A 25,894-nucleotide genomic window follows, 5' to 3' on the forward strand; every position below is an offset into this window, starting at 1 on the left:
GATGGATGGATGGATGGGTGGGAGGGTGGGTGGGTGGATGGATGGACGGATGGATGGAAGGATGGATGGATGCATGAATGCGGCTGAACCCTTTAAATCAGGCGGTGGCTCAAGCCACCTAGCCATCACTTCTGAAATTTTACTCTTCTCTTGATTTTAGTCACCAATCAGATAACCTTCGCTTGGTTACTTCTACCCGCTTAAAATCTACTTTCCCTTCACTGTCTTTAAACCCCAATGCCTTGGATAAATCAGCCCCGCTGCTTTGCACTGTAGGGTGAAGCCCTTTACAGAAAAGTATCAAGTGTTCAGCCGTTTCTTCCTCCTCTCCGCACTTTTAAGCCGTGGCCTCGTGGTAGAGCACCCGCCTCAGCGTCGGGAGGTGGTGGGTTCGACTCCCACTGCCGGCCGGTTACCCACCGGTTTCCTCAAATAGGTACAAGCTATGGCCCGGCCTGGTGCTCGGCTTGCTGGGGTTACATGGCTTGGAAAAGCAGCCTGCGGCCTCAAATCCCGTCGCTGGGAGCTTTGGAAAGTGTCACCCGTGTGTAACTGCTGTTGTGTCAACAGATCAAGGTTTCGCGTGCTCGCCGTTCGAACCAAGTTAGTTGGCCGAAGGGGCACCATCTTTAACATGCTGCGAGGTTGTCCGAGACTGGGGCGCCCGCGAGGGGCGCTGCGGGGCTTACGGAGCTTCTCCGAAGCGAACATCCCTAATGAAAGACGGGCGCCAGGCCGGGGGCCGCTTGTACCCATTTTTACCGGTGGGCTTCCGGCGGTGGGTTTCGAACCAACCGCCATTTGCGGAAAAACGAGCGCCACGTACTGTCGTGCAAACGGGGAAGCTCCGCTGGCACTTCCGGCTGGGAAGGGCTTCTCGAGCAAACATGGGCAAGGCAGCTTTCAGCAGTTCACATTCGCTTGTTTTCTTGTTTTAGTGTTGTTTCTTTTCCGGAAACGTGCGTTTGATAACGACAGAGGCTGATAGAGGAGGAGAACATCTCATTTCCGCTTTTAGAAACTGGGTGGAGCGAAGATTTTTCGTGTTACAGCCTGAAAAAGGACCGTGTGTGGCACAATACCTACACTCTGCTACCTCAACGGAACGCCGAATGACCGAACGGAAATTTGCACGAATGTGCGCCTATACGCGGGCGAGTGTACCAGTTTAATGGGATGCACTTTCCTAGGGCGCACAGACACGCTTCCTTGATAGGGCAGGAGTTTCTGCTAACTTCATACAGCACCTTTTGCCACAGGCCACACTTAACTGATTAGTGAACGACCCGTTGTAAAATCTCGATCATGGCTCGTGCTGATGCGGCAGAGCTTGTTTTGCGTGCTAACGGGCCGCAGGAGCGTTAGAATGTGCCGATACACGCAAGGTTGCTCTCCGCCGTGCTCCCGCTGTTCAGATAGCACAGTTTGACATCGTAGCATTTATGGTGAATGTTGATACTAGTATATGTCATTCGACTTTCAGCAAATGCGCACGTGCGTCGATGGCAAAGCTCTTCTAGGACGACCGAGCTGTGTGCACGTGGCAGCAAGCGCGATTGGATTTCAATACATTTATTTCGTCAGAAGGCAAAATGCACATGATCCGTGCTAGGTATCGGTTCACGGCTGACAGCGACCTGAGTAGCCCATTCAATGACGCGGGTTTAAACACCTAGGTCTAAGCTGATCAACACGGCCTCCCATTGCTCGAGAGTAGGAACTTGTATTATAGATTCCAACGCGAAATGTAGCACGAACACCCGTTTCGAAACGTGCTGGATGCGCGCATTACTGGCCCCATCAACGGCTTAGTCTTTTGCCTTGTGTCTCGTCGCGGCCTTTATTACGTCCACAAAACGCGTGGTTAGTTTAGATAGAAACCCGTTGCAGTGACATGGCAGTTACGTCGCAGTTATGTGAGATTTGCAGCTCACATATGTCGCCGCTCTACAGAGCAGGAATGCACTGCCGGCTCATGTTTTCGAACCAAAACCAAATCGCCTACAGAGGGCGCTGGCTGCGCTTTCACCGCGCATGCGCAGAAACTTTTCTGCAAATGGTCAATTCCACTACGAAAGTGCTTCGCTATTTACAGCAGTCTTATGCCATTTAGGCACAATGCTGCAGGCATGCAACCAGCTTATTCTTTGCACATGCCTTGTCTCGTTGGTATAGCTCAGCCACTTCTTATTGCGTCACTATTCAGAGTTTTAGTCTGTGTTGTGGTCTCCAAAAAATAAACCACCTTTCACAAAAAAATTGCTGTGTTGTTTCTGTGTGTGCAAAACTCCGTAAACACAATTTTTCCACAACGCACTGCTCGCAAACTTCGGTTCACAAAAACAGCTCCCAAACAAGAAGCGGTAAATACATAAAAAATGTATTTTTTCGGTATAAAGACAAATAGCTGGCCCTGTTGCTACGTTAACACTTTGCAATTCAGCATGACGCGCGAAGCGGGACCATAGGAAAAGAACTATTACAGTCGGCACTCGTCGTGTTTCCTTCGCTGTGGTCTCGTGTATCGTAAGGAACCCCGAGGTGTTATTTATTTTACAGGCAAAATACATGTGGTTATGACGTCACGGGATTTTTTGTTTTTAGCTTTGACATCATTGCTTAGTACGCCTCCCCTCACCCTTCGAAAAGGGCGCTAAGACCGCACCATAAGCTGCCATGTTTTGAACGAATGCGTCTCTATGCCAGCAGCGCTACCACTCTACATCTACCTTGGCTAGCTTGCGACAGGGATTCGAACCGCTGACACACATGCACTTTTAATTTTATGCCTCCAGAGAGTTTGTATCAAAACTGTGATGCAACCGTTCGTCGTACACCGTTCCGGGTTGATGTCATACGCGGGTGCGTGTGTGGGTGGTGTCATGCTTGGAAAAAAAATACTCATCGCCAGAAATAAACTGTTCTCAAACCACCACCAAACGTCTGCGTCTGGCGTCCACGACATGCTTCGCATTCCCATATGTAAGCAGTCTTAAATGTCTATTACGAAATTTTTTCTCTTTTTTTCACCCCCACCTTCCTTCTTTCATGCCGCGGTTGAGGTGTCCACCGAGAAGTACAACAGTTACTGCGCAAATTATTTGCCCCAAAACCACTATTTTAGGCCGAAAGCACTTCTTGCTGCATTCTCTGCAAAAGCCGTGGGATGAGTGAAACCTATTGGCGGGTCACGTTACTTTTGCAGCGGCTGTGAAAACAGCTGTGAAGTAATTTGGCAACCACCTGAAATTTGGGTTGTGATTATGGCATACCCTGACGTGGTCTATACCCAAATATAGCATAGACCAGCCAAAATTTGACCTTGAAGCGACCTTGGCCGAAATCGACGACTATTGAATAGTGTGTTAGTAAAGTTGTTGGTCCGCTTGATTCTTTACCTTTTTTTTGCACCAAGGGTGCCACCGCCAGAGACGGTTGGTTGAATTCACTGACTGAAGGTTTTCTTCGCACCAGGGGTGCTCCGTCAGAGACAGTCTTGCGACGGCATTGTTGGAATGGGCTCTCAAAATGATTGGCCCACTAAGTTTACGTGCCACGCCCCATACTTCCACAGTATTGCCCAAACTTTATATCCCAAAGTAAAGAGAAACACACGAAATTACATCCAAAACACTCTCACGTGCCGCATGAGAGTGTTTCGTGACGACTGTTGACAGGCGTCCCCCGTGTCGTTGCTGCCAGCCTGCTTCTCGAGAGTTGTTCCTATGCACCGTCTTCGGGCGTTGGCGCCTGCTAGCCGCGTCCGCGCTGACCGTACCTTACGCTTAATTGCTCCCAGTCAAGCGCGAGTGTCCAAACCCGTCTAGGCCGGCGGCGTTGGCCCTTCGAGAAGAAAAGACTCTGCCGACCTTCCAACCTAGCCGGTCTTGGCTAGGACGAGAGGGGGCGGCCGGCGGCTTCGACAGGGTCACTGCTCGTGTCTCCAGGCGCAGCCGCATCGTCGCCGCAAAACGGGGACCTCGGGGAGTTCTGGGAAAGCATGCCCCTTACTTCCCACCTACCTCTGTCGCTGCCCCGGCTGGTCACCGTCCGTCTACTTATCCTTGCCCGCTTCTTGTCGACAGTTAGGCAGGTTCCTTTCCTCCCTTCTCTTTTCTCTTCTCCTCCCGATTCAAGCCAGACCACACGAAGATTTCAGATTATGCAGTGCCGAATGTATTGACAAGTATTCAAAATGAAGGTAAGGGCCTTGCTGTCAGTATGCGGCCTGTCTGCACGGTGTCCCAAACCGTTCTCCCCTTGTCCCTCCGGCCGTGTCCTCCTCAGCCTTTTCTTCCCCTCGGGGCCCTCCTCGCCAGCCAGCTCTTGGTGGCTCTCTCCTTGTGAAGGAAAGATGTCGGCTGGTTCCCGGAGGCGTCCGCCGCTCCCAAGCGCAGACCGCGCCCAGATCGGATGGCACCCTGCTCGGGGCGGCGTGCCTCGCAGCTTCCCTCTTTCGGTTGCGAGCCGTCTCTCCGGTGCGCCGCCACCTCGGACAGTGCATACGGCTGATTCCGCGGCACGCAGGACCGGCCCGCGCGCGCGCACACACACACGCACGATGCCCCCGTAACTGCTGTTTGGTGGTGTGTCTCTCGTCCATCGCAGCTGAGCGGCAAGCACACAGACACAGCGCGCCGGCCGTTTCTTCTGGCAACGTTCGGATGCGACGCGACACCGACCCACCAACGGGGATTAGAGAGGAGACACCGTCGCTTCACGGTGCCGGGCCAGCCACAAAGGACGGATGGTTCCCACAAAACCGCGGGCGTCCACAAATCCCTTACAGTGTTCCTGAGAGGTAGTGTGGCACGTCCTCAACGTGGCCCATGACCAAATATGGCATGGATCACCCGAAATTCGCCCTTGGAATAACCTTGGCCGAATTAGGCTGCCGGTTAATCTGGTTGCGCTCGGGTGGAAGACAGACCCTAGTCTCAAATGGGGTTGGCCTACCTCAAAAAAGTTGAAAAACTGAGTTGACCCACGTTCGGAACCGGCCTGGGACACCCCCAGATTGGCTTTGGCCCGCCCCCGAAATTTGGGTGGTCACCGGGCTGTAGTAAGTTATTTAATGCTAAACCACCAGCTATTTTTTTGGCTGCACATGCACGTAAAAAAGAACCGAAACGCGCGAGCCGAAATCTTCAACCAAGCTTTAATTTTGAAAGAAAAGTGATAGACTCCTAGCCTCGAAGGCAAAACGATAGCAATATGGGCAGCTTTCTAACAAGCCACAAAAGATGCGTCTCCGGTATTTAGTGTCCATCGTTGCGACTGTCAGTCTCTTTTTGTAATTAAGATCGGTTAATGTCTTCGTGATGTTTACAAGCAAGGCCCTCACCAACTTGCCAGTGATGAGATTCGCCGCGTACACTTTGCGGCTGTGGCATGTATTGATTCAGCAATCTAGGAGGGACGACCGCAAGAAGTGAGGCGGAACTGCAGTCTTTAGGTTAGTAAGTGTGTTTCTTTAAGCAAAACGTTAACAGCATTAACAGCACCACAAGCAGCTGAGCAAATAACTGCGGAGTTGATGCTGCAGCAACAATGTGCTCTTGAAACGAGGGATGTGATGTTTCGCTTGCGACCACTGTTTCTGTCCAGTTTGCGCATTCTTTATCAGCCACTGCACGAGTAATCAAGTCATCCATGTGCAGGGAGCTGCTGTCATCGCTAATGAGCTGCGGCACGCCTGAAACGAACAGGCGGGGAATTACAGAGAGGTACCGAACATTCAACCATTTTTGCGCGGCACCTGCAACAAGGAATACAAGCAAAACACGAGAGCGTTAAAGAATAAAAAAAAAATTCTCGCAGTAGTGTTCCATGAGATTCGCAGGACACGCCGCAGGTTGTCCCAAAGGCGACGCAAGTACCCGCGACAAAACTCAAACCAACGTTTTTCGATAGGGTCAGTTAGAAAACTGGCGCCGGGTAGGCGGGCCCATTCTGTCGCCGCTTTAAATGGTAGGTAGGTGGGGGTGGTGTCACCTAGCCGTTAATTACTAGCGTGCTCAATGTCTTCGAATTAATTGCCAATATTCTTTCCATTACTAAACTGATCTCTTGACTTTCTGCACCAATCCTCTAGTCGATTTTGTTTCTACTTTTTTGGAAATTGAGGATGTCCTGGCTATTCCGAAACCCTAATGCTTTGCGGATCCTGCGGCGGCATCGTGCACTGAGGGTTTTGGGGTCTTACATTGGATAAGAATATGTTCTATCGTTGCCATGTCTTGCATGCAACAACAGCAAATTTCATCCACGGTGTCGTTATTACGGACGACTCGCTTTATAGACAATTTTGCTCGGGAACCAAAGTGTCCACACTAACGAGGCACGACTGTACTCAAAGAAACGCATCATTCTACCCAGGTTGGAAAATAACATACCCAAACTTCCACGTTATGGAACAGAATAGAAGAAACATTCTAATTTTGTGACAAAGATAGACACAGAATCACTGTTAACAAGATCTTATGGTAAAGAATTTCAAACCTCAACGAACGATGAAAAAAAAAAGAAAACTGAATTGCAACGTGCGTCGTATGGCCCTGACGTGCTTGTCATGATTTCTGCGTTAGTGTGACGATGTGGTGGCTCCAGGTACTGATCTTTATTGGTATTAACCGACCCATGATAAAGCATGAAAAGGCAGCAACGCGACTTGCAAGTGTTGGAATACCTGCTTGTGTTCTAAGTGCACTGAAGCTATCACATCGAGAATACTTTGAGTAGATAAATCTAGGGCTTTATTCTGCACCCTTTTTTAACTTATCTATTAAGTACTGTTGATGAGGGCTCCAGGTTGTGCGACCATATCCCAAAATGGGCCGGACTAGGGTTTTATAGGCTAGCAGTGTTACATCGTGAAAAAACTGAAAGCCCTTCTTTCCGTGGTTCCACGCTGCAAAATCGGAGAAACGCGACGTGCCGCTTGCCCCCTCGTAGTTTGGCTTGATAAAACTGGTTTAGTTTTATCTCGATTGAATGTAGTTTATCGTCCCAAAGCTACTCAGGCTATGAGGGACACCGTATACTGGAGGGCCTCTAGAATTTCGCCTCCATCGAAATGCGACCGCCGTGGCCGGGATCGCATCCGCGTCTTTCGGGTCAGCAGCTGAGGACCGCAACCACTAAGCCACCGGGGCGGCGCACTTGATAGAAGTACTCACGTGGCCAATATGCGGCTGTGCAAAGTAGATTTGCAGGTCCGCCTCGTGAACCGTGTGCAGGCCGCATCTCTGTTGACAGTTAATGCTGACCTTCCTTGTCTTACAGGCGATGTGATGCGCAACAACTCTTACACGTTGCGTCGAATGCCTTTTAAAACTGCGGCTGAAGTCGCAGTTACAGCACTAACTTTAGCGAAGGCTCGGCCCCTTACTGCTCACTTCCCAGCACCGACTGCAGCAGAAAGCGGCCGTATTAAGGAGGTTTTCCGTTGGCCTCTTTCAGAAGTTATGTGAAGGAATAAAATATTGATTGATTGTGATTTTCACAACCAATGTTACTGAACTGTCTTCTTTCAGTAACACAAAAGCGATGAAGGCGAAAAGTACGTTTGTGTTTTTGTACGCACGCGAGCTATCGTTTCCTGACGCCATAGAGCTTTTTTACCTCCATGGCTGACGCTCCTCATGCAGACAACGCGCGGGACGTGTCAAAGCGACCGCAGAGCCACCGCCTGGGCGACACTCTCGTGGGCTCGCTCCGCTCCACGTCTTGCCCCCGCTCTTTTCAAACTGACCCTGTCTAAAAAGTTGGCTCAAACCTGACTGATCCCGGGCACAACGTGTTATCAGCACGCCGTGCGGCAGCGTCAAGAACCACGCTCGGCGTCTATCACGATGGTATCATCACTGCTCAGGCCGTAAAACGGACGTGCGCGCTCCAGACCGGCCCTGCTCCGGCATGCATGCAAGCCGCACGTGGTAGAATTCACCAAGACGCGACATCTTTTTGCTCTTATCAGCGGAATTTAAACGGCCGCGATGGTTCCTACGCTTTCGACGGTATGGAGGAATTGTGTTCTGTGCTCAGCTGAAACAGTTGTGGTCTGGGGTAGTTGGCTCGTATTTCTTGAAGCAGTAAGCACGATGTAAACTAGTAAGCGCAAAATACCGGACGAGGGACAGAGTAAGGGACACAAAAACAGGTTCACAAGCGCTCGTGAACCAGTTTTTGTGTCCCTTAGTTTGTCCCTCCTCCGGTATTTTGTGCTTCCTAGTTTACAATATGCATCACCAACTAGCCCGGCAGATTGCTCTCCTGAACAGTAAGCACGAGTTGTGAAACACGCGCGCACATGCAGGATACATTACTAACTACGTAGCTGGATGTTAACTGGCGTTCACTGAATTTATATGCTGGGAGAAAAAAGACACGGATAAAAGGAAGACGCAACTACTTGGTTTCTCCTTTTACAGATATTGCGTCTCGTGTCTCATTTGTTTCGCCAGGAGGACAAGAATCAGCGTACTCAGCAGCACAGTATATGTAGGCTCTGAACCAGCCGGCGATGTGGCTCCCACTGTTCTCCCCAGTGACGCAAACTAGCGAGCGACTTGCCTGAGCAGCCGGGCCATCTTGCGGAACACGGCTGTCGCCTCTTCTCCCGTGACAAACTCGTGGAAGCGCCTTAGGTCCGTGTACTCAGGCGTCCTGTCTGCGAAACGATATTCAGAAGACGATTAGAGCCCGTAGACTACTCTGAGGGCCTATGTGTAAACGGCCTCGCAAGTATGTCGTAACAACTGACTTCGTCCGCTGCTCAGCGCAGGTGGGGCTGATTTCAGAGAGCCTGAGGAGCAAATGCTGCGGCCGCTGCTGCTCGCGTTGGAATGGGACGAAACGTCTGGGAGATATTTTTTTTCTTCCGTAGATACTTGTATCCGAAACTGGAGCACGTATAGCTGACACATTATTGTAGATCGATGTACGAATGATTTTAAGCTTGGTGTGAAAAGCCAAAAAAAAGCTACCTAAGAAATCTTTTTTAGAGGACAGTGGCATCGACTACAATCAATTAGCCAGGAGCGCTGCAGCAATAAAAACTTTTATGGCGAAAGTATAAGCGCAGCGAAGCGGGTTTACATTTCGAGCGGCGGTAAATTGAAAATAAGGGAGCAAATGAAAAAGATTTAATAATTATGTGCCAAGTCTGTACCTTCGACTGAGGCAGCCCACTTGGATGCATAATATTCGCATAGGTCGCCAGGAGAGCGACTACCACATTCTATGCAGTTGATTCTTTCGCTGTTCACCCGGAGGAGGTCATTCGCTGTTTTCGCCCCATAGGAGACCGTAAAACCTGGCATCGTTTTTAAAATTTTTAAACACGACCTGCCGCGATCGTTTCACGCTGCAGTTGCGGAATAATTTGCGGGCGTCAATTTTTCGGAGGTGAGAAAGAGCTAGAGCGTTTGGTTTTTGATCTCCGCTGTTTCTGGCGAATTGTCAAGGATTCGAGAAAATAGCGGAAATTAGACCCATGAAAAAAATCACATTGTTCTAACGTCCAGCGATATAATTTGCGGTCTTTCCTCCTCAAGGGTAGCACTACAGCATCGCCATCCAGAAAACGGGCCACGAGGGTGCTGTTCGGCGGTGGCACCCACCCCTAAAACGTAGATTCTGTGCCGCTACATTCGTCGCCCGAGGCCAAATTCTTAATGATATACCTCTTTTCATGTTAGAGCGCTGGACAGCGCCTTGCTTATCGAGCATAGAGCAGTTGCCGAAGCAGGCCTTTCCATTACTTCCGACGTCCTCTTGGGAACTGGGTTCTCTTTCAAGCGATAAATGTTATGTTTCTTTGTGCTACGACTCAGCCGTAACACAGTTCGCAAACCCGATGCGGCTCCAGCATAGAACGCAGCATGGGTCTCATTTACGAGACCCGAGCTTAGCCCAAGCCAAGCTCGAGCCCGACACAAGGCCCTGGCTTCAAGCCCCGGGAATCCTACTACACAAAGAAGTGGTCTGCAAAGGCGAATGGGAAACGTAAAGATTTGGTAATTCAAAAGCGATGAGCTGCCGCGGTGGCTGAGTGGTTATAGTGCTGGGCTGCAGACCCAAAAGACGTGGCTTCGATCCCGGCCGCGGCGGTCGAATTTGGTTGGAGGCGAAATTCTAGAGGCCCGTGTACTGTGTGAACTCGGTGCACGTTAAAGAACCCCAGGTGGCCGAAATGTTCCGGAGCCCTCCCCTATAGCGTCCCTAATAGCTTGAGTCGCTTCGGGACGCGAAGTCACACAAAAACAAAAAGTAAAAAAAGAAAGAGATGAGGCAGGTTCGCCCGCTCAGATTTTGAATAGCGATCTCGACTGTGAGGACCTATTAAAGCCAAATGAAAAAGGTTGCATACAAGCGTAAAAAACTACTTTGCGTTTTCCGATAAATGCTTATTCAGAGTCCTTTTTTATGGTCTATGATGTCTAAATACTAAAACGTTCTCGCAGCCGTAGCAATAGCATTTTTTATGAACACTATTTCATAACTGCACTGGCCGCGTTTTAATGCGCAGATGAAAAACAAAACAGCCTGTTTATTGCGTAGTATGTACTAAAGCACGAAGTGGCCTAAACCAATATACTCTTTACCATTGGCGTTTCTGATTACGTACTAGTGTGTTTGGGGGTTGACGACATACAATCAAACACGATCTTAGAACAAACGGCCGCCCGTCGAGCATTCGAATGGAGGATTCTTCTCAAGTGGATTCTATGAGGCTTCAAATATCCAATGGCGAGCGGTAACACAAAACCGATTCTCCTTCTTGTAGATCCGATGGTGTGTGCTTATTGATAGCTAAGACAGGCCAAGGTAATAATAATAATAATAACAATAATAATTGGTTTTTGGGAAAAGTAAATGGCGCAGTATCTGTCCCACATATCGGCGGACACCTGAACCGCGCCGTAAGGGAAGGGATAAAGGAGGGAGTGAAAGAAGAAAGAGGTGCCGTAGTGGCGGGCTCCAGAATAATTTCGACCACCAGGGGATCTTTAACGTGCACTGACATCGCACAGCACACGGGTGCCTTAGCGTTTTCCTTCCATAAAAACGCAGCCTCCGCGTTCGGGTTCCAACCCGGGAACTCCGGATCAGTAGTCGAGCGCCCTAACCACTGAGCCACCGCGGCTGGTCAAGCTAGCCGTGCTATCTGCTTTAGTAGGCGAACACATTCCTTCTAATGAGTCTTGTGTCAGGCGTTGCAACGCTGCCCTAAGAACGCCGGAGTATTTTAGCCTGTTTCTGGACTTTATGGCTTAGAACCTACGAAAGAGGTTTTTCGCTTTCATTCTTCGTCACTGGAAAGTGGCATTGAGCTTCTCTAGTATTGTTCAACGTGGACGAGCATGCACTTACGAAGGTACTTGAACATTGAAGTTTGAGTGACGGTGATGGAACTCGGTCTATAAATGACGTATTTAAGGATTCTCATTCCGCGTAAACAAATAACTTTCTGGAGAGACTTTAGCGCCCGGGTTGTTTCACTGCCGAGCTGTTTTGGGCAGCAGGCAAAAAGAAAGTTTAATTTTTTATCGTGAGAAATATTTAAACTATAGCAGACATCAAGAAATAAGTAAATAAACGTTGAGTGCTTTTTTGCTCAGCTCAAACCATGGGTCTGCATGATTCAAGTGGCCGCTAGAACGCTCTAAGTGCAACCTGCAGTAAAATTTCATTATGTGTTGGCATTGCGATGGTGTTAGCAGCTGTTGATCCTTTTGGTGACGCCGCTTCCGTCCAGCCATTGGGTGAATTTCATTACCGACGGCGCATTTTGGCCCCATACAGTAACTAAAAAGCCGGACAGATGCCCTCTGTGTATGGGCCCGATCGCGTTCAGTCGTCTACTTTAGCAGGTCTTGTCCTTGTGTAATGTTTAGTTCAGAATCGACTGAAGATACATTTATTATTGCACATGTGAGGTCCTTTAGGAACTGGGCCAGTGATTTGCTAGTCTAACTGTGCTGTAGTGCTCAACCTAGCGCCCAGAGAATGTGGGAAGGAGTATCAGCCGGGCGTGCATAAGATGCGGAGCTCTTGCCGATGCTCATCCTGGCCATCTGGAGCCCCTGCAGGCGGATCTTGACTCCCGCGCTGGCCAGCCGCTCGAGGCGGCCGTGGAGCATGAATTCGACGCGGGGAGACCGCGTGGGGCGCAGCAGGACGGCGTTTGCGCCTGGAAGCCGGTGCTCGAACTGCAGCGCGGCCTCGGCTACGGCCAGAGCCCAGCACGCCTGCTGGAGAACGCTCGCTGCTTGCGATGGGTCGCTGAGCTGCATGGAGAGTGGAACCGCTGCAAAGCAAGCGCGAAAGAAACACTCACGTGCGTTGGGTCTTTTGCTGTCGTCTGTTCCTGTTCTTGGTGCTGTTTCTTGCATTATGCAGTACCAGCAACATGAGCCTCGCTTTTATGGAATGGTTGATTGGTTGCCCGCATATTCTTCACGACAAAGGCAGGTCCAGTGGTCGCTGTTTGTGCAATCACTCTCAAGCCCATTGATTGTGGGCAGAAACCACGGAGGACCCGCGCAAGAAAAAAACAGGCTGCGAAAATGGCAGCTTACGGGGATTAGCGGCCTGTGTAGTGCAGTGAGCAGTGAGCGCATACAATTTCCGCGTGTATCGGCGGTCGTGGCTTTCGACGATACTCAATACAGTTTGTGCTCAAGTGCACTGCAAGACTTGGCTGGCGCTGAGGGGCGGTGTGGACCGGCTACCACGGGAAGCCTGACAGTTATTCTCCGAACAGATTTCTTGGTTCAAATGTCCGCACTTAAAAACTACGTGTGAGCCCACAGCGAGAAGTGGTACTTTCTTCGACGTTTTCGCATAACTTGCTGGACGGGACCGCCATCAGCATGTAACATTCTGTTCTTTTGTAGTAGCCATCGCGAGCAGCGCTTGCGAGCAACGCTGTTTCATTGTAATTAAGGCGTTGTCAGTAAAGTGACAACAAATCACAGGTTGCTCAGCCCTGGAAAAAAGTGCGTTTGGAAGTCATGTGAGGGACAGCCTTTCATGGAAGTCATGTGAGGGACGCTCTTTTCTCCATCGTCTTCATCGGTTGAATCACAGCGGTAAATTTCTCTAAAGTGTCCTTTAGTCAAGTCACCTCCTCATCGACAAATGGGCGTGCAGTTAACCAAAAGCAGCTGGTGTTCAGTTTATCAGGTGCAGACGGCTGCACAGGAAGCCGACCCCAGTGTGGTCCCCTGTCTTGGTCCAAGGGCTGCCCGAAGGCGAACACCTGTAACGGCGGCACCTGCACCGCCGACAAAAGGGCTATACGAGCGCGGATGAATGGTATAAACTTTTTTCCGTGCGTAGCGGCAGGCGTTGAGCGATGCCTACCTGACGGTGCTACATTGTCGAAGGGTCGTTTTCGCCCCATTGGGTGCTGACTATGGGCTGTAACACATGGTGGCAGTTACGTCGCAGCGGAGGGGCGTGGAAGAAAGGAGTCGGCTAGACTCAGTGTATCCGCTCGTGGCGGGCGCCGCTTTTCTTTTCCGGTGGTTACATACGCACCTTTGTATCAGGATCCCGCACTTGCTTTGGGGTTGTCTTATTTGAAAACCCCCGTGGAGGCCTGGTACACAATGGCGGGTTAGTAGAGTCATAACAGCACCAGCCGCACCCACATCATTTAGTTGTTGTTTTTTTTGCTATGCCCGGGCTGAAGTGGCGGTCTGTCACGCCACAGGATATAAGCTGACAAGCAGCGTCGGAGGACAGATGATGTCGCTTATTTATTTACTCTACTGGGCTCTGGGCGGGTTATATCACTGCTTCCTTGCGTGTGCCGCAGAAAAGGTATTGCACGTCTGCTGAGCCGGTAGTATAGCAGGTGTTCCAAGGAAGCCTGCCACTAATTCTTGAAATAGGTTTTTGTGGTATACAAACGGTTTCTGCGGCTTAGTATTACTGGTGTTGGCGGACACCAGAAAAGAGGCGAATCTTGTTAACTATACTAAGGTGATAAACTACGTTCTAATAGTTATCTTTTTAACTATTACAGATAGGCGTCTGGTTGCAAGAAGAGATTTCTAGCTGGTAATTAGTATTGCGAGGCGCTGGTGCGGACTCGGTCAAAATTACTAAATCGGTGTTTACTTAGAGAACTTGACCCAGAAGGAGAAAAGGGCCCCATGCCCTTGCAAGGTACAGACTAGCTCCCTGAACAGCTGGTTTCTTCCGCTGCCGGAGAAAAACTCATTGTGCATTGATGATCGCACTTTCGAACGCCATGTTCACGTGACCAAGCTGCGGGTTCTCGGAAGGAAGCGTCCTTGGTGGCCGAATCCGTACCGCCCCGAGTTCCGATGTGAGAGGCAGGTGTGACAGCCGCATTTCGCGGCCCTCATAAACATATCGAAGTTCGAGAGGGGTGCTTTTACGGCTGAACATGAGCCCCGCGTCCGCTACAAGGCCGGCACCATGCGGCGCGGAGCGCTCGCGGCACAAACAGTTCTCGGAGCTCGCGGGCCCACAGGGCAGCAGTGTCTCGCAACGTAATATTAGTAATAGCCGTACTAGCTTTTAGAATTTTGAAAACGCAATTACCTTCGCCGCTCTGGCTCAACAGATTTTGGCCGTTTCTTGCGCAATTCGAAAACCGCGCATCCGCGGTGCATGCACAGCGACGTCCATCAAGCCGCGTCACTCCGTGGCGCACTTGCCTTGTGACCTTTTCTGCTCCTGCTCGACTGCAGAGCGTTGAGCGCCGCAGCGCAGGTGGGACACAGAAGGTCACATGAGACGTGCGCTATACGTAGTGACGTGATTTGATGGACGCCGCTGTGCGCCGCCGTTTTAAAATTGCGGGAGAAATGAGCAACATATTCTGAAACACAGCGAAGAGAGTATAACGGCGTTTTCTAAAAACTCATATATCTATTACTAACGGCCAGCTACAAATCTCTAATGCAACCAGGTGCCCAGCTATAATAGTTAAAAAGTTAACTACTGGATTTTAGTTAACCACTTTGCTAGTTAACATGATTAGTCTGTCTTCTGGCGTCCGCCAACACTGGCATACAATGCCGCTAAGAATGCGTCAAAAGACTTGTCTTTAAAAATTAGTGGCAGTCTTCCCTGAAACACTTGGTTTTTAGGCGCAACCGCAAATTTTTACCTGGAAACTCGTAAGCGGACGCCAGCCGGGCTGCATTTCGGTCACAAGGAAGTGCTTGGGCTGCTCCAGCTCTGAAAATGAGGCAGTGGATGTATGCACCTTACGAAATTCAACATGCGCAGATTCGCTATTGCGCCGATCAGAGAGATTCTGCTGTGTTCGAGAAAACGCCGAAGGTGCGAAACAACCATGCCAACGAAAAATTCTCTAAAATTTACAGAGCCGCGATTGGGCACACTATAGTGGTCTTACTGATGCTGATCCTTGAGCCACGTTGCAGTTACCGTGCAAACAATGAATTTGAATTGCACGGTGCGCGACAGTTTTTCTAACGCGAGCTTGCGATGTCATATTTTCAAGGTGCTACGTCTTTCGACTTATCCTATTCTGTTTTGCTAGCTCTCCGATACGCAACAGCAGAGATGCTTGAGCTGACATTAACGGCAGCAATAGTGAGGTTAAATTTTTGAAGCAAAAAAAAAACGTGAGAGATCACCACGGCTACCCGCATTGGAGGAATGTTGACGCCTTCTCCACACTCGTCGCCTCTCTTTGCCCCTCTCTTAGTCCATTGACGTTTGCTTCTTATTAATTAATTTATCTGTCAAACTTTTCTGTTCAATTAATGATCACTCATGAAACACATTTCAATCCATTTGAAGCTTCTTTTTTTTTTACTTCTTTACCCATTTTTTCACTATTTTGCCACCCACGGCTGTTTTCCCGTCCACTCACTATATCGACGTCCGCGCTATTTCGACGTATTTTGACATTATTGGCTCTAATTAATTAACTAATCATTCTATTGATTCAAATGTTTTGCGCATCATCCTCACATCGTCCTCTAACCATTCGTTTGATGCTACCTCTTCTGAGAACGTCACAATCGCTGCGGACACGTTTTGGTGACGCGCTTTGGTGACACGACCCAGTGAACATAGCCTAGAAATGATTTCGCTTTAATAAGATCGAGCGAAATTCACAACACCAATCGTGCCTTTTACGGTCTGTGACGGTGAGCGATCTGACCTTTAGGCGATCTGATGTCCTGGTCGTGGCGAAGTGCGTCCCAAAGAATTCTCGGGTACGTGTCGCGAACAAGACTGGTTCTGCAAATAAGGCGCGTCTTCGATTTAGTGAATTGCACGGTACGGGAATCCGCAAGGATCTTAGGGTTGTGGCCTACACGACGACGACCCGGTAAGTAACTGGCGCAAACAGCATCAGCGCATCATAAAATTGCGCACTGTATCAAGGAGACTTAAGTTTGCCTTGCCCCAACATTTTTTAATGCGTTTGCATTGTCGCAAAATGTGCCCGTCTGGAGCGTCGGTTGGCAGGTAGCTGAGTGGAGAGGGAAATCCTCCAATCAGAGGGGGAAGAGTGGAAAGGGGGTATGGCGTGTTCCACTGTGATTGCTAGACTAAGTCGGGAGAGTGGAGGAGGTGGGGGGCTCCGTCCTGAGGGAACACTAATGCTAACGCATACCCTTCCGCATAAATCGCATTGGTCGTCTATATTTTTTTGCCATTTCTTCACTGTGGTGCTTTTTTATCGGCCTTTTATATAATACAAGGCCCGGTAAGCCACGCTTTACATCGCTTGGAGAAGAGGTCTGTCAGTGAAGTGATTTAGAAGAGTTTCGAGCATAGAAACTGATGGGACATGTGCAGTACATGGTAATCAGCCTCCTGCCTACACACACGGCTGTCTTGTATGCAGAACACGGAACACACAACCTAGTGAGGAATTCTGCAGCGATTTCTGAGGCTTTCTGACTGAATTTTCTGTTATGCACACATTATTCGCGTTTTGATTGACTCTCCTAGACGTCACATAAAACTTGACAGCATATGAGCTGGCGGTGGTGCTTTCTTTTTTGAAATTTGAAATATCCTCTCCGACTCGCAGGCTTTCCAAGTACCGCTTGTTTACGCCATGTATCCACTCTTCTAGACCTAGGACTGCCGTTTTCTTCGCAGGTAGCCGTTTCGGTTCAGGCTGCGCTATTCGCCAGAGGCGATGATGGCGCCTCGAGACACCTGCACATAGTCTGTACGTCAAGACTGCAATCAGAATTTTTTTAAATGTGGGGCAGAAGTGGACGAGTCGGTGCGGTGACGTCCTCCAATTGAAAGCAGGGAACTTGCGCGTACTTTCAATTTTCCGGTATCGCGTGTTTGCGCTGCCAGCTCATATGATGCCACGAGTAACCCGCGTTTGCATCGCCAATGCGGCTGGTTTCTTCACCTGCACCACAGAGCTGGTTTGCATGAGCACCGATTTTGAAATGACCTAGGGTTTTAAGTTGGAGTGGCGACTGCAAATTTATTGTACCCAAGAATGGTTTTACCACGGAGCAAGAGATGAGATTCTGCGAAAAAATTATTGATGTCGTCTACTGGCATGTTTAGTTAAATTCATTCTCCATTTTACAAAAGAGCATTACAGCCTGCGTACTGAACAATGCCCGGTGGTAACATTGTTATGTCCCAGTGGGCGGTACCTCCTGCGTAGAAACTGAATAGAAGGTATGGTCTTCGCTTGTTCACTGAAGAAAACTTTCCGAAGTCGACTTCGACATAGAGAACCCTGGAGAAAACATCTTTTTTTCGTTAAATGATGCAAAGAAAGATAAACCTTCACAGTGACCCAACAATGAGCGTAACTTTCCACAGCTAAAGTCATGCGATGCTGCTGACACGAGCTGTTAATGACTTATTCAAGTGGCTATACTGCCACAACTGCATTTTGAAGTGCGTGTACTTTCATCACCAGGTTCCTCGCGTAGGCCTCGGGTGAAATCGTACCTGACGTCCAGGGAGAATGCCGAGGTTCGGTTGTGCACGCCATTTCTGAGGCCGCGCAGCTCTCTGCAGGAGTGAAAAGAAAAGAAAACATAGGGATGGAACGGGAAGCCAGTGGCGGCACTGATGCGATTTCAGAACCACGCGTGCCGCTTTTTGTGAAGACCTTTGTTAGCTGTTTTCGCATTAATCACTGTGCATAACATTAAAAAATACACAAAAATACGCATACTGTGCGTCGATTTTGCAGGAAGAAGCCAACACAACTCACGATCGGTTCCAAATTACCATTGCGACAGCGAGTTATTGATGCCCTCGCTGTTGCTATGGCAGAGTTGCGCCAGTCCTTTTGTTTCTCCCGTGTATGCAGTTCGTCGAATGTTTTGAGCACATCGTTCATCTGTATCACCATGCACCAACTAGGCCCAACATATGTGTTTTTAGAGGCACCGTATTCGTACCAAACCTGTGTCTGGACTGCTTGGAAGTCGTCATAACGATTGAATTATTGCGAGAGTACTGCTTAATGTGCAATCCAGATTTATTTTTGCACTGCGCTTAGTGACATGTTTGCACAAAATCACTGAATGTCGTCCAACGCCCATGTACTGTGCTTAAAGGCCCTTGTTGCGCCTAATGGCTTTGCTTAAAGCTGATAACTACAGTCTACTGTCCCGCTCAAAATATTACGGGACGCATGTTCTCGGAAAAAGGTTCCATTGTAGCTCCACCTCGCCACTTAGTCGCGATGTATTGGTATCAGCGGATAGCACATGCACGTCCTGTCATACCTCGTCGCATTTCAGGCGACTGGATTACGTGACCGCGCCGAAATAATTTTTTCCGGACATCGCATCCCGTAAACTTTTGCTCGCGATAGTACATGTACAGGTTACATATGCAGTATAACGGATACGGCGTTGAAACCAAAATGTCTTAACACGCGCTCGTGTAGAATATGGTCACATTTTGAGTTTTCGCGGTCCTTTTATTTCTCAGAAAGTGAAGTGAGCACATATTGCTGGGAGGTTAACCACATCACTGGCGTGGCCAGAAATATTTTTCAGGGGATGTTGTACGCCGCCGGTCAAAACTAAAAAAGGAAGAGAACGTGCGCCCAAACAATATCTTGGTTGTTTTTCTGCTTTACTAAAGCCGAAGAGTTAGTTGTATCGTTCACTGTAATATCATGTGCACACAGGACTCCGAGGACTTGATTCGTACGTAAAGAACATTTATTTTCGCGCAAAAAAAAAAACGCTCGCACGAAATATCGCTGCTATTTACACTATTTTCACACACCTTACAACACAAAAGCTTCTGCTCTATAACAAAGTCAGCAAGTGCGAACGGATGGGATTTGTCAAAAACTTCTAGCACATGCATGCCAACCTGCGCCCGGCCGCAGGGTATTTAAAAAAAAAAGCACTCTTTATTTTCGCGATAGTTTATGATCCTTTGATAAGAGAGCAAATGATGGAAAAGTAGACTGGCGTGAAATTGGCGTGAAAAGGAGTGTCATACGTAGTGCGATGCGAAGAAGAGTGACTATTTTCTGCAATAACTTCCCCTTCCTATTGTAGAGACGCGACAATGTGCATCAATGTTCTTTTCGAGAATAAATCCACACTCTTGTTATTTTCGTTTGTACGTTTTAACACACCGATGCGGTTTGTAAATAGCATGCGCGAAAAAAGGCAGAAAGGAAGGGGGGATCAGAAAATTTTGGGTGTTTTCTCACCCCCTCTCCCTGGCAACGCCCCTGAACCATATAGCGCTTGGTTAGACTTCGCTCAGCTGCGATCGTAATTCTACTGCAATCCTAAAGTTTCTGTGTTTCTCTAATCTGACACCAGGTGTGTAATGCGTGCGCACAGGCAAAGCCAGCAGCCATCTAGGCGGATTATACCTGGACGAGAGCGAGTATAGGTAACTCAGTAAAGCATGTTGCCGGGCTAGTTGGGTTACCATCTTGAAACTTGGAAAAACATCCTGGCGCAAAAAAAAGAAAAAATGACGCACGCGATAGAGGCGAGGCACCTGCCCGTTGTCTCCACTTCTCTATTGTGCGTGTGGTTGTTTTTTTTTTGCGCCAGGGTGTTTTTCCAAGTTTCGAGAGCATATATGTAAGTGTCATGCTTGTAAACAAAGGCTGCTCTGCGGCGAGCAGCGACGCTGCCTTCCAAATCGACTCGCGTGGCCGAATGTTTCAAAGCGTGTGCGTTTCATGTGGTTAGAAACATTCCTGTGCATGCCTGGATAGTGGCCTTGCACTTTTTCAACCTGTTTGCCTGATGGAATTACCAGGAGGAGATCTGCATCGGCTTCCTTAGGCCTAGTGGGCAGCAAGTAACAGCACGGCTACGTTGACTGATTAAATCAAAACCGAGAAAGCGTGAGCTACTCCGAACTAATCGCTAATCGTCTACAGTTCTCAACTTCTGGGCCGATACAGCACACTCGACTCCTAGTGCAAAAAATTCTGAGGGCACTCAAGTCTGCCTATGTGGAGGGACGCGAAAGCGTGTGTTTTGAGGATAACTCGTCGTCTCTCTTTGCTCCTCTTTTTCCTCTAAGGAGGATTTCAGAAGAAAGTTCGCACAGTTACTGTAATTAAATTCCACTTATAGCTCAATCACACATTTTGGTTTTTCAAATTTGGCGCCCATTGCTGCTTTCCCGTCCACCGGGAAAGCAGCAGTGGCCACAACGACACCTCGTTAATAGCTGTCCCGTGCTATTACAGATTCCCTTTGGAATGCCAGCTACAACGTTCCGGAGATAACACCGAGTGCACGTGCCCTCACGACACCCGGATGACCACGGAAAAATACCAATATACGTGCCCTTACTACGCCTGGACTTAATCATTGCGGCCTGCTATCAACGATCCGGCAGTCGGCACCACCGTCGGCAGAACAGCTATAAAACCAGCCCAGCACCTCTTGGACATCACTTTGGCAGCAGCAGTGGCCACAACGACACCTCGTTAATAGCTGTCCTGTGCTATTACAGGTTAGTGTTTCATCTGTTTCACAGTAGAAATAAGCCTAGTCAATTGTCTCACTGCTGCTGCTGCTGCCAGGTGTACAATGTGTAACGATAACGAATGTCCCACGTGTCAATTAGTGGTGGAGGACGAAGATGGCCTCTCTTGCAGTGAATGCAAAGCTGTGTACCATGTAGGCGAGTGCGCTGGCGTGTCAAAAACTACACTGAAAAAAAAAAGAACTACCGACAAACATGGAGATGCCCCAAATGTAGGAAACCAGACAGTGAAAACCAACAGCTTGAAAAAGCAGACACGGAGCCAAGCATGCAGAACATGTGGCAAATGTTGCTAGCCATCAATCGCAAACTGGAAACACTGATGCCATTGAAACAGACAGTTGAAGGGTTAGAGCAGTCTGTTCAATTCATGTCCGATCAACTGACTAACTTACTGGACCGTGTTGATAAAAACGAGCACGCGATAAAGGACATCAGGAGCCGAGTCAAAAAACTAGAAGAAAACGAACACACTGAACCGCTAATAGCCCAGCTAGACGAATTAGAATGGCGAAATAGGCGAGCCAACTTACAGTTCCACGGCATACCTCAAACAGATAAAGAAGACCTCTTGGCAAAAATCAACATTATCGCTGCAAGGATTGAGCTTCCGCAACTTTCTGATGACGACCTGTATGCAATACACCGGCTGCCGTCAAGGCGGGGTAAGGTCCCTGCTATTATCGGCCGCTTCTCTAAACAAAAAACTCGTGACCCATGGTGGGAAAGCAGGAAAAAGATCGGGAATGGAAATGACAACGTGCATATTCTTGAGAACCTAACCAAACGAAATCGGGAGCTGTTGCAAAAAACACAAGAATGGACAAAACAACACGACTACAAATACGCCTGGCACAGTAACGGCAAGATACTGGTCCGGAAATCTGACGGCACATCGGCGATAGTGGTGTCCAAAGCATGTGACCTCGATCGACTTTCATAGGGGTTTGGCTCCTACTCTTAGGCATACTGCTTTTCCGCACCCACAATGGAGCCACTTTGTTCTCTCTCGGGCCAGACAAAGTATCCGTCCTTACGACCATCTAGCACATCCATAGCGCCTACTGTGAGCAAGAAAATGTCGTTCATTCACATCAGCGCTCAATCGTTGCGCAACAAAACTGATGAGTTTGAAGCGTTTCTTTCCACACTTAACTTTCGTTCCAATATACTAATGATCACTGAAACTTGGTATCAAAACACATGTGAAGCACTGGACTTGCCAAACTACAACACGTACGTAGTGAATCGCTCTGACAAGCGCGGCGGCGGTGTTATGATAGCGATAGAAAAGGATCTGAGCTACAGCCTTGTCACCGACTTTACTTACGTTCATGATGACTATGAAATCCTCTCCGTGCGCAACGGCAGAAATATCTTCACAGTTATCTACCGGCCGCCTAAAGGCAACTTCTCTAATTTTAGCAGCTTTCTTGACGAATTCCTCGAATGGGTAACAGAAAATAATCCTAATCTTGTTCTAGGCGGAGATATCAATGTAGATTTGCTCTCATATTCTACCAACAAACTAGAAATTGAGTCCATATTGCAGTGCAATAGTTTTATTTCTGTTATAAAAGAGCCCACTCGGTTGCAGGCAGCGACGGCAATCGACGTCTTTTTCACCAATCTTCCAGCTGATTGTTTGAAATCAGGGGTTATTACTGCTCATATCAGCGACCACCTGCCCATATACCTGATAGTCGATTCTTTAACGTCTAAAAAACAATGTAGTTCAACTGTAATAAAATACCGGCGCATTAATCCTACCACATTAAATCACTTTCGTGTTGCACTAAGGAATATTGACTGGAGTGTCGTTGTCAATGAAACCGATCCTAATGATGCCTATAATGCGTTCATTACAATATTTAAGTCTAAATATGAAGAAAACTTTCCTTACGAAACCTTCCAAAAACCCCGGAAAGCACGAAAACCGTGGATAACCACAGAATGCCTAAAGATGATAAAAAGGAAAACAGACATGTACAACCGCTTTGTCCAAACTAGGTCACTGGATGACCTTCAACAATTTAAAACATATCGGAACCAAGTTACGTCCTTCCTTCGTCGTGCGAAGAAAGAGTACATCGAAAAACTGTTCAACGGTGACTTGCTTAAAAAGGCTGATCTTGTGTGGCGCAACATTAATCAAATTTTAAATCGAGGTACAACTCCTACTGGCGTGTCCGAAATTTTGGTCGACAACAAACCTGTGAACGGAAAGGAGTTAGCAGACACTTTCAACAATTACTTTGTGTCTCAAGCAGCTCAAAATGGGAATTTAATGAGTGTGCAATGCCTGGACGATAAGGTTGTTTCTAGTGCATTCCTGTCACCTACTGACGCGAATGAAATCAGAAATGATCTCCTGGCCTTGCCCAACAGTAAGGCACAGGATATTGACGGCCTGAAAATGTTACCAGTCAAACATGTAGCCGATATCGTTAGTCCAGTCCTGGAATATATTTTTAACTGCTGCATAGAGCAAGCAGTGTTCCCCAAAAGAATGCAGATTGCGAAAGTTGCGGTTATTCATAAAGGTGGAGACAAACATCATCTGTCAAACTATCGACCTATTTCTATTCTACCTGTTTTCTCAAAGTGTTTAGAAAAGATACTGTATAAACGAATAAACGGTTTTTGCAGCAAACATAACATTATTAATCCCAGCCAGCATGGCTTTCGAAAACATTTTTCTACTGAAACCGCGCTCTTAACCCAAAAAGAACTTATTTTAGAATCATTTGAGCTGAAACTACTTACGCTAGGAATTTTCGTCGATTTTTCTAAAGCTTTCGATCGCATCAATCATAAAATAATGTTAGCTAAGCTCGAGCACTATGGTTTCCGCGGCAAGTTTCTTCAAATAATTCAATCTTATCTAGGCTTTCGTGTGCAACAGGTGATAATAAACAACTGTTTATCAGACGCCTTGCATATCTTTTCAGGCGTTCCACAAGGTAGTATACTGGGGCCCCTGCTTTTCCTCCTTTACATCAATGACATCGTCTGCATAAGCAATCATCCAAGTTATGTCATTTACGCAGACGACACTTCCTTATTTTTCAGAGCCGCAAACTTGGTAGATCTTGAGCAACAAGCAGCAGATTGCTTACACTCTCTACATGAATGGTCCAAAATTAACTCCTTAAACATAAACACTGAAAAAACAAAAGCAGTGCTTTTTAGACCTCGCAATAAACTGACTTTATTGCCACCACTTTTTCTTAGGATGGGATCATCATCAATTCAGTTAGTTCCAACTGTCAAAAGTCTTGGTGTTCTTTTTAATGAAAATTTGACTTGGAACGATCACGTTGACCTTGTGGCTAACAAACTGTCTAAGGCCGTTGGCATTTTATGTCGACTGCGATATTTTATGCCAAAGCATATAAAGCAAATGCTGTATAACGCACTTTTTTCTTCTGTTGTTGATTACTGTTTACTGGTCTGGGGTACCACATCTTTCACTAACATCAACCGCTTGCATCGTTTACAAAAGAAAGCTGTTAGAAATATTGTGAACGCTCCTCGACTCGAACATTCTGCACCAATTTGTGGAGAACTAGGCATCATCCCACTTCCTCAGTTATACAAAACATTACTTCGCAAACGATACAGGGCAAGCGTCATTAAAAACAACTGTTTTATGTTACAGCTGTCAAGATTACAGTGTAAACATTCTATGTATTCAACTAGAACAAGTTTGAAATGGTTGTTACCTAGGACGCGCACAAATTATGGCTGTCAAATGTTGCGCTTCACTCTCCCACATTTATTAAATGATGAATCAGAAATGACGAACAACTGATTGATAACTGTACTACCTCATCCCCTAAATGTTCGAATGTTAATCCATGATCTTCTCTGTATCAACTTGGTTTCTTTCTTTCTTTTGTTGTTTATGTGTGTCACTACCAAACTGCCTCTGTAGGGTGCGTCGGCCTCGTCAAGCCTCATCACTGGCTTTTTGCCGGCGCACCCAACATCCTGATGATGTTGAATAAAGTATTGATTGATTGATTGATTGATTGATTGACTATATCCCTGTCCAGCCTATTCAACCGTCCAACAATTTTTGCTTTTAATTATTTAACTAATCACTGTATGTCAAACAAACATTTTCTTCGATTAATTATCACTCATCAAGCACATTTAAAGCTAGTTAAACTTAGTTCTACTCCTTTGCCTATTTTCCCACTATTTTGCCATCCAGGGTTCTCTTTCCGTCCACTCGCTATATCGACGTCCGCGCTATTTCGACTTTTGATGAAAACATGCTATGGGATTTTCACGCCGAAAACATACAAACTAAACTGTGCAAAGCATTAGGTATAATGAGAAAAGTACATTTTTTACCTGTCCCCCAAAAACTAATGCTTTATAACACGCTTTTTGCACCTCATCTATTATACTGTCATCTTGTTTGGGGTACTGGCACCAGGAAATCACTAAATAGATTGGTTACATTACAAAAAAATGCAGTTAGAGCCCTTTCAAACTCTCCATATAATGCCCACACTTCCGACCTATTCCTTAAATACAAGATTACTAAAATTTCCACGCTTTATGAGCGCCAGTTGCTGGCATCTTTGAAATCTGAAATCCATAAAAATATAACAACATTACGAGCCGTTGCAAACTTGCAGATTAACATATCATCTCGCTCCACCCGCCACCATGAACATTGGCACGTTCCGCGATCACGTACTAACTACGGTCTCCAGATGCTTCGAAACAGGCTGCCTAGTACACTTAACAAATATAAGCTAATGGAAGAGCAGCTGCGGGTTCTAACCAAGAAAAAAATATTCGATATTATTAACTAACCTGCACTGTTAGATTTGAATGTATTTTTTAACTTATGCACTCATTCACTGTT

At 47.5% G+C, this 25,894-nt stretch overlaps 1 protein-coding gene across 1 annotated transcript in view; it reads right to left on the minus strand.

Moving 5' to 3' along the window:
* Positions 1-25,894, minus strand: part of LOC144126257 (uncharacterized) — a 113,861-nt gene that overhangs the window by 29,065 nt on the left and 58,902 nt on the right. Inside the window, exons 8-12 of the mRNA XM_077660367.1 lie at positions 17,965-18,027; positions 16,184-16,263; positions 15,155-15,225; positions 12,062-12,293; positions 8,575-8,671 (exon numbers count right to left, since the gene is read on the minus strand). Of these exons, the coding sequence (XP_077516493.1) occupies positions 8,575-8,671; positions 12,062-12,293; positions 15,155-15,225; positions 16,184-16,263; positions 17,965-18,027 (543 nt within the window). The remainder of the gene's footprint in view (positions 1-8,574; positions 8,672-12,061; positions 12,294-15,154; positions 15,226-16,183; positions 16,264-17,964; positions 18,028-25,894) is intronic.

Source organism: Amblyomma americanum, chromosome 1, assembly GCF_052857255.1.
Source record: "Amblyomma americanum isolate KBUSLIRL-KWMA chromosome 1, ASM5285725v1, whole genome shotgun sequence".
NCBI classification, from domain to species: Eukaryota; Metazoa; Arthropoda; class Arachnida; order Ixodida; family Ixodidae; genus Amblyomma; species Amblyomma americanum.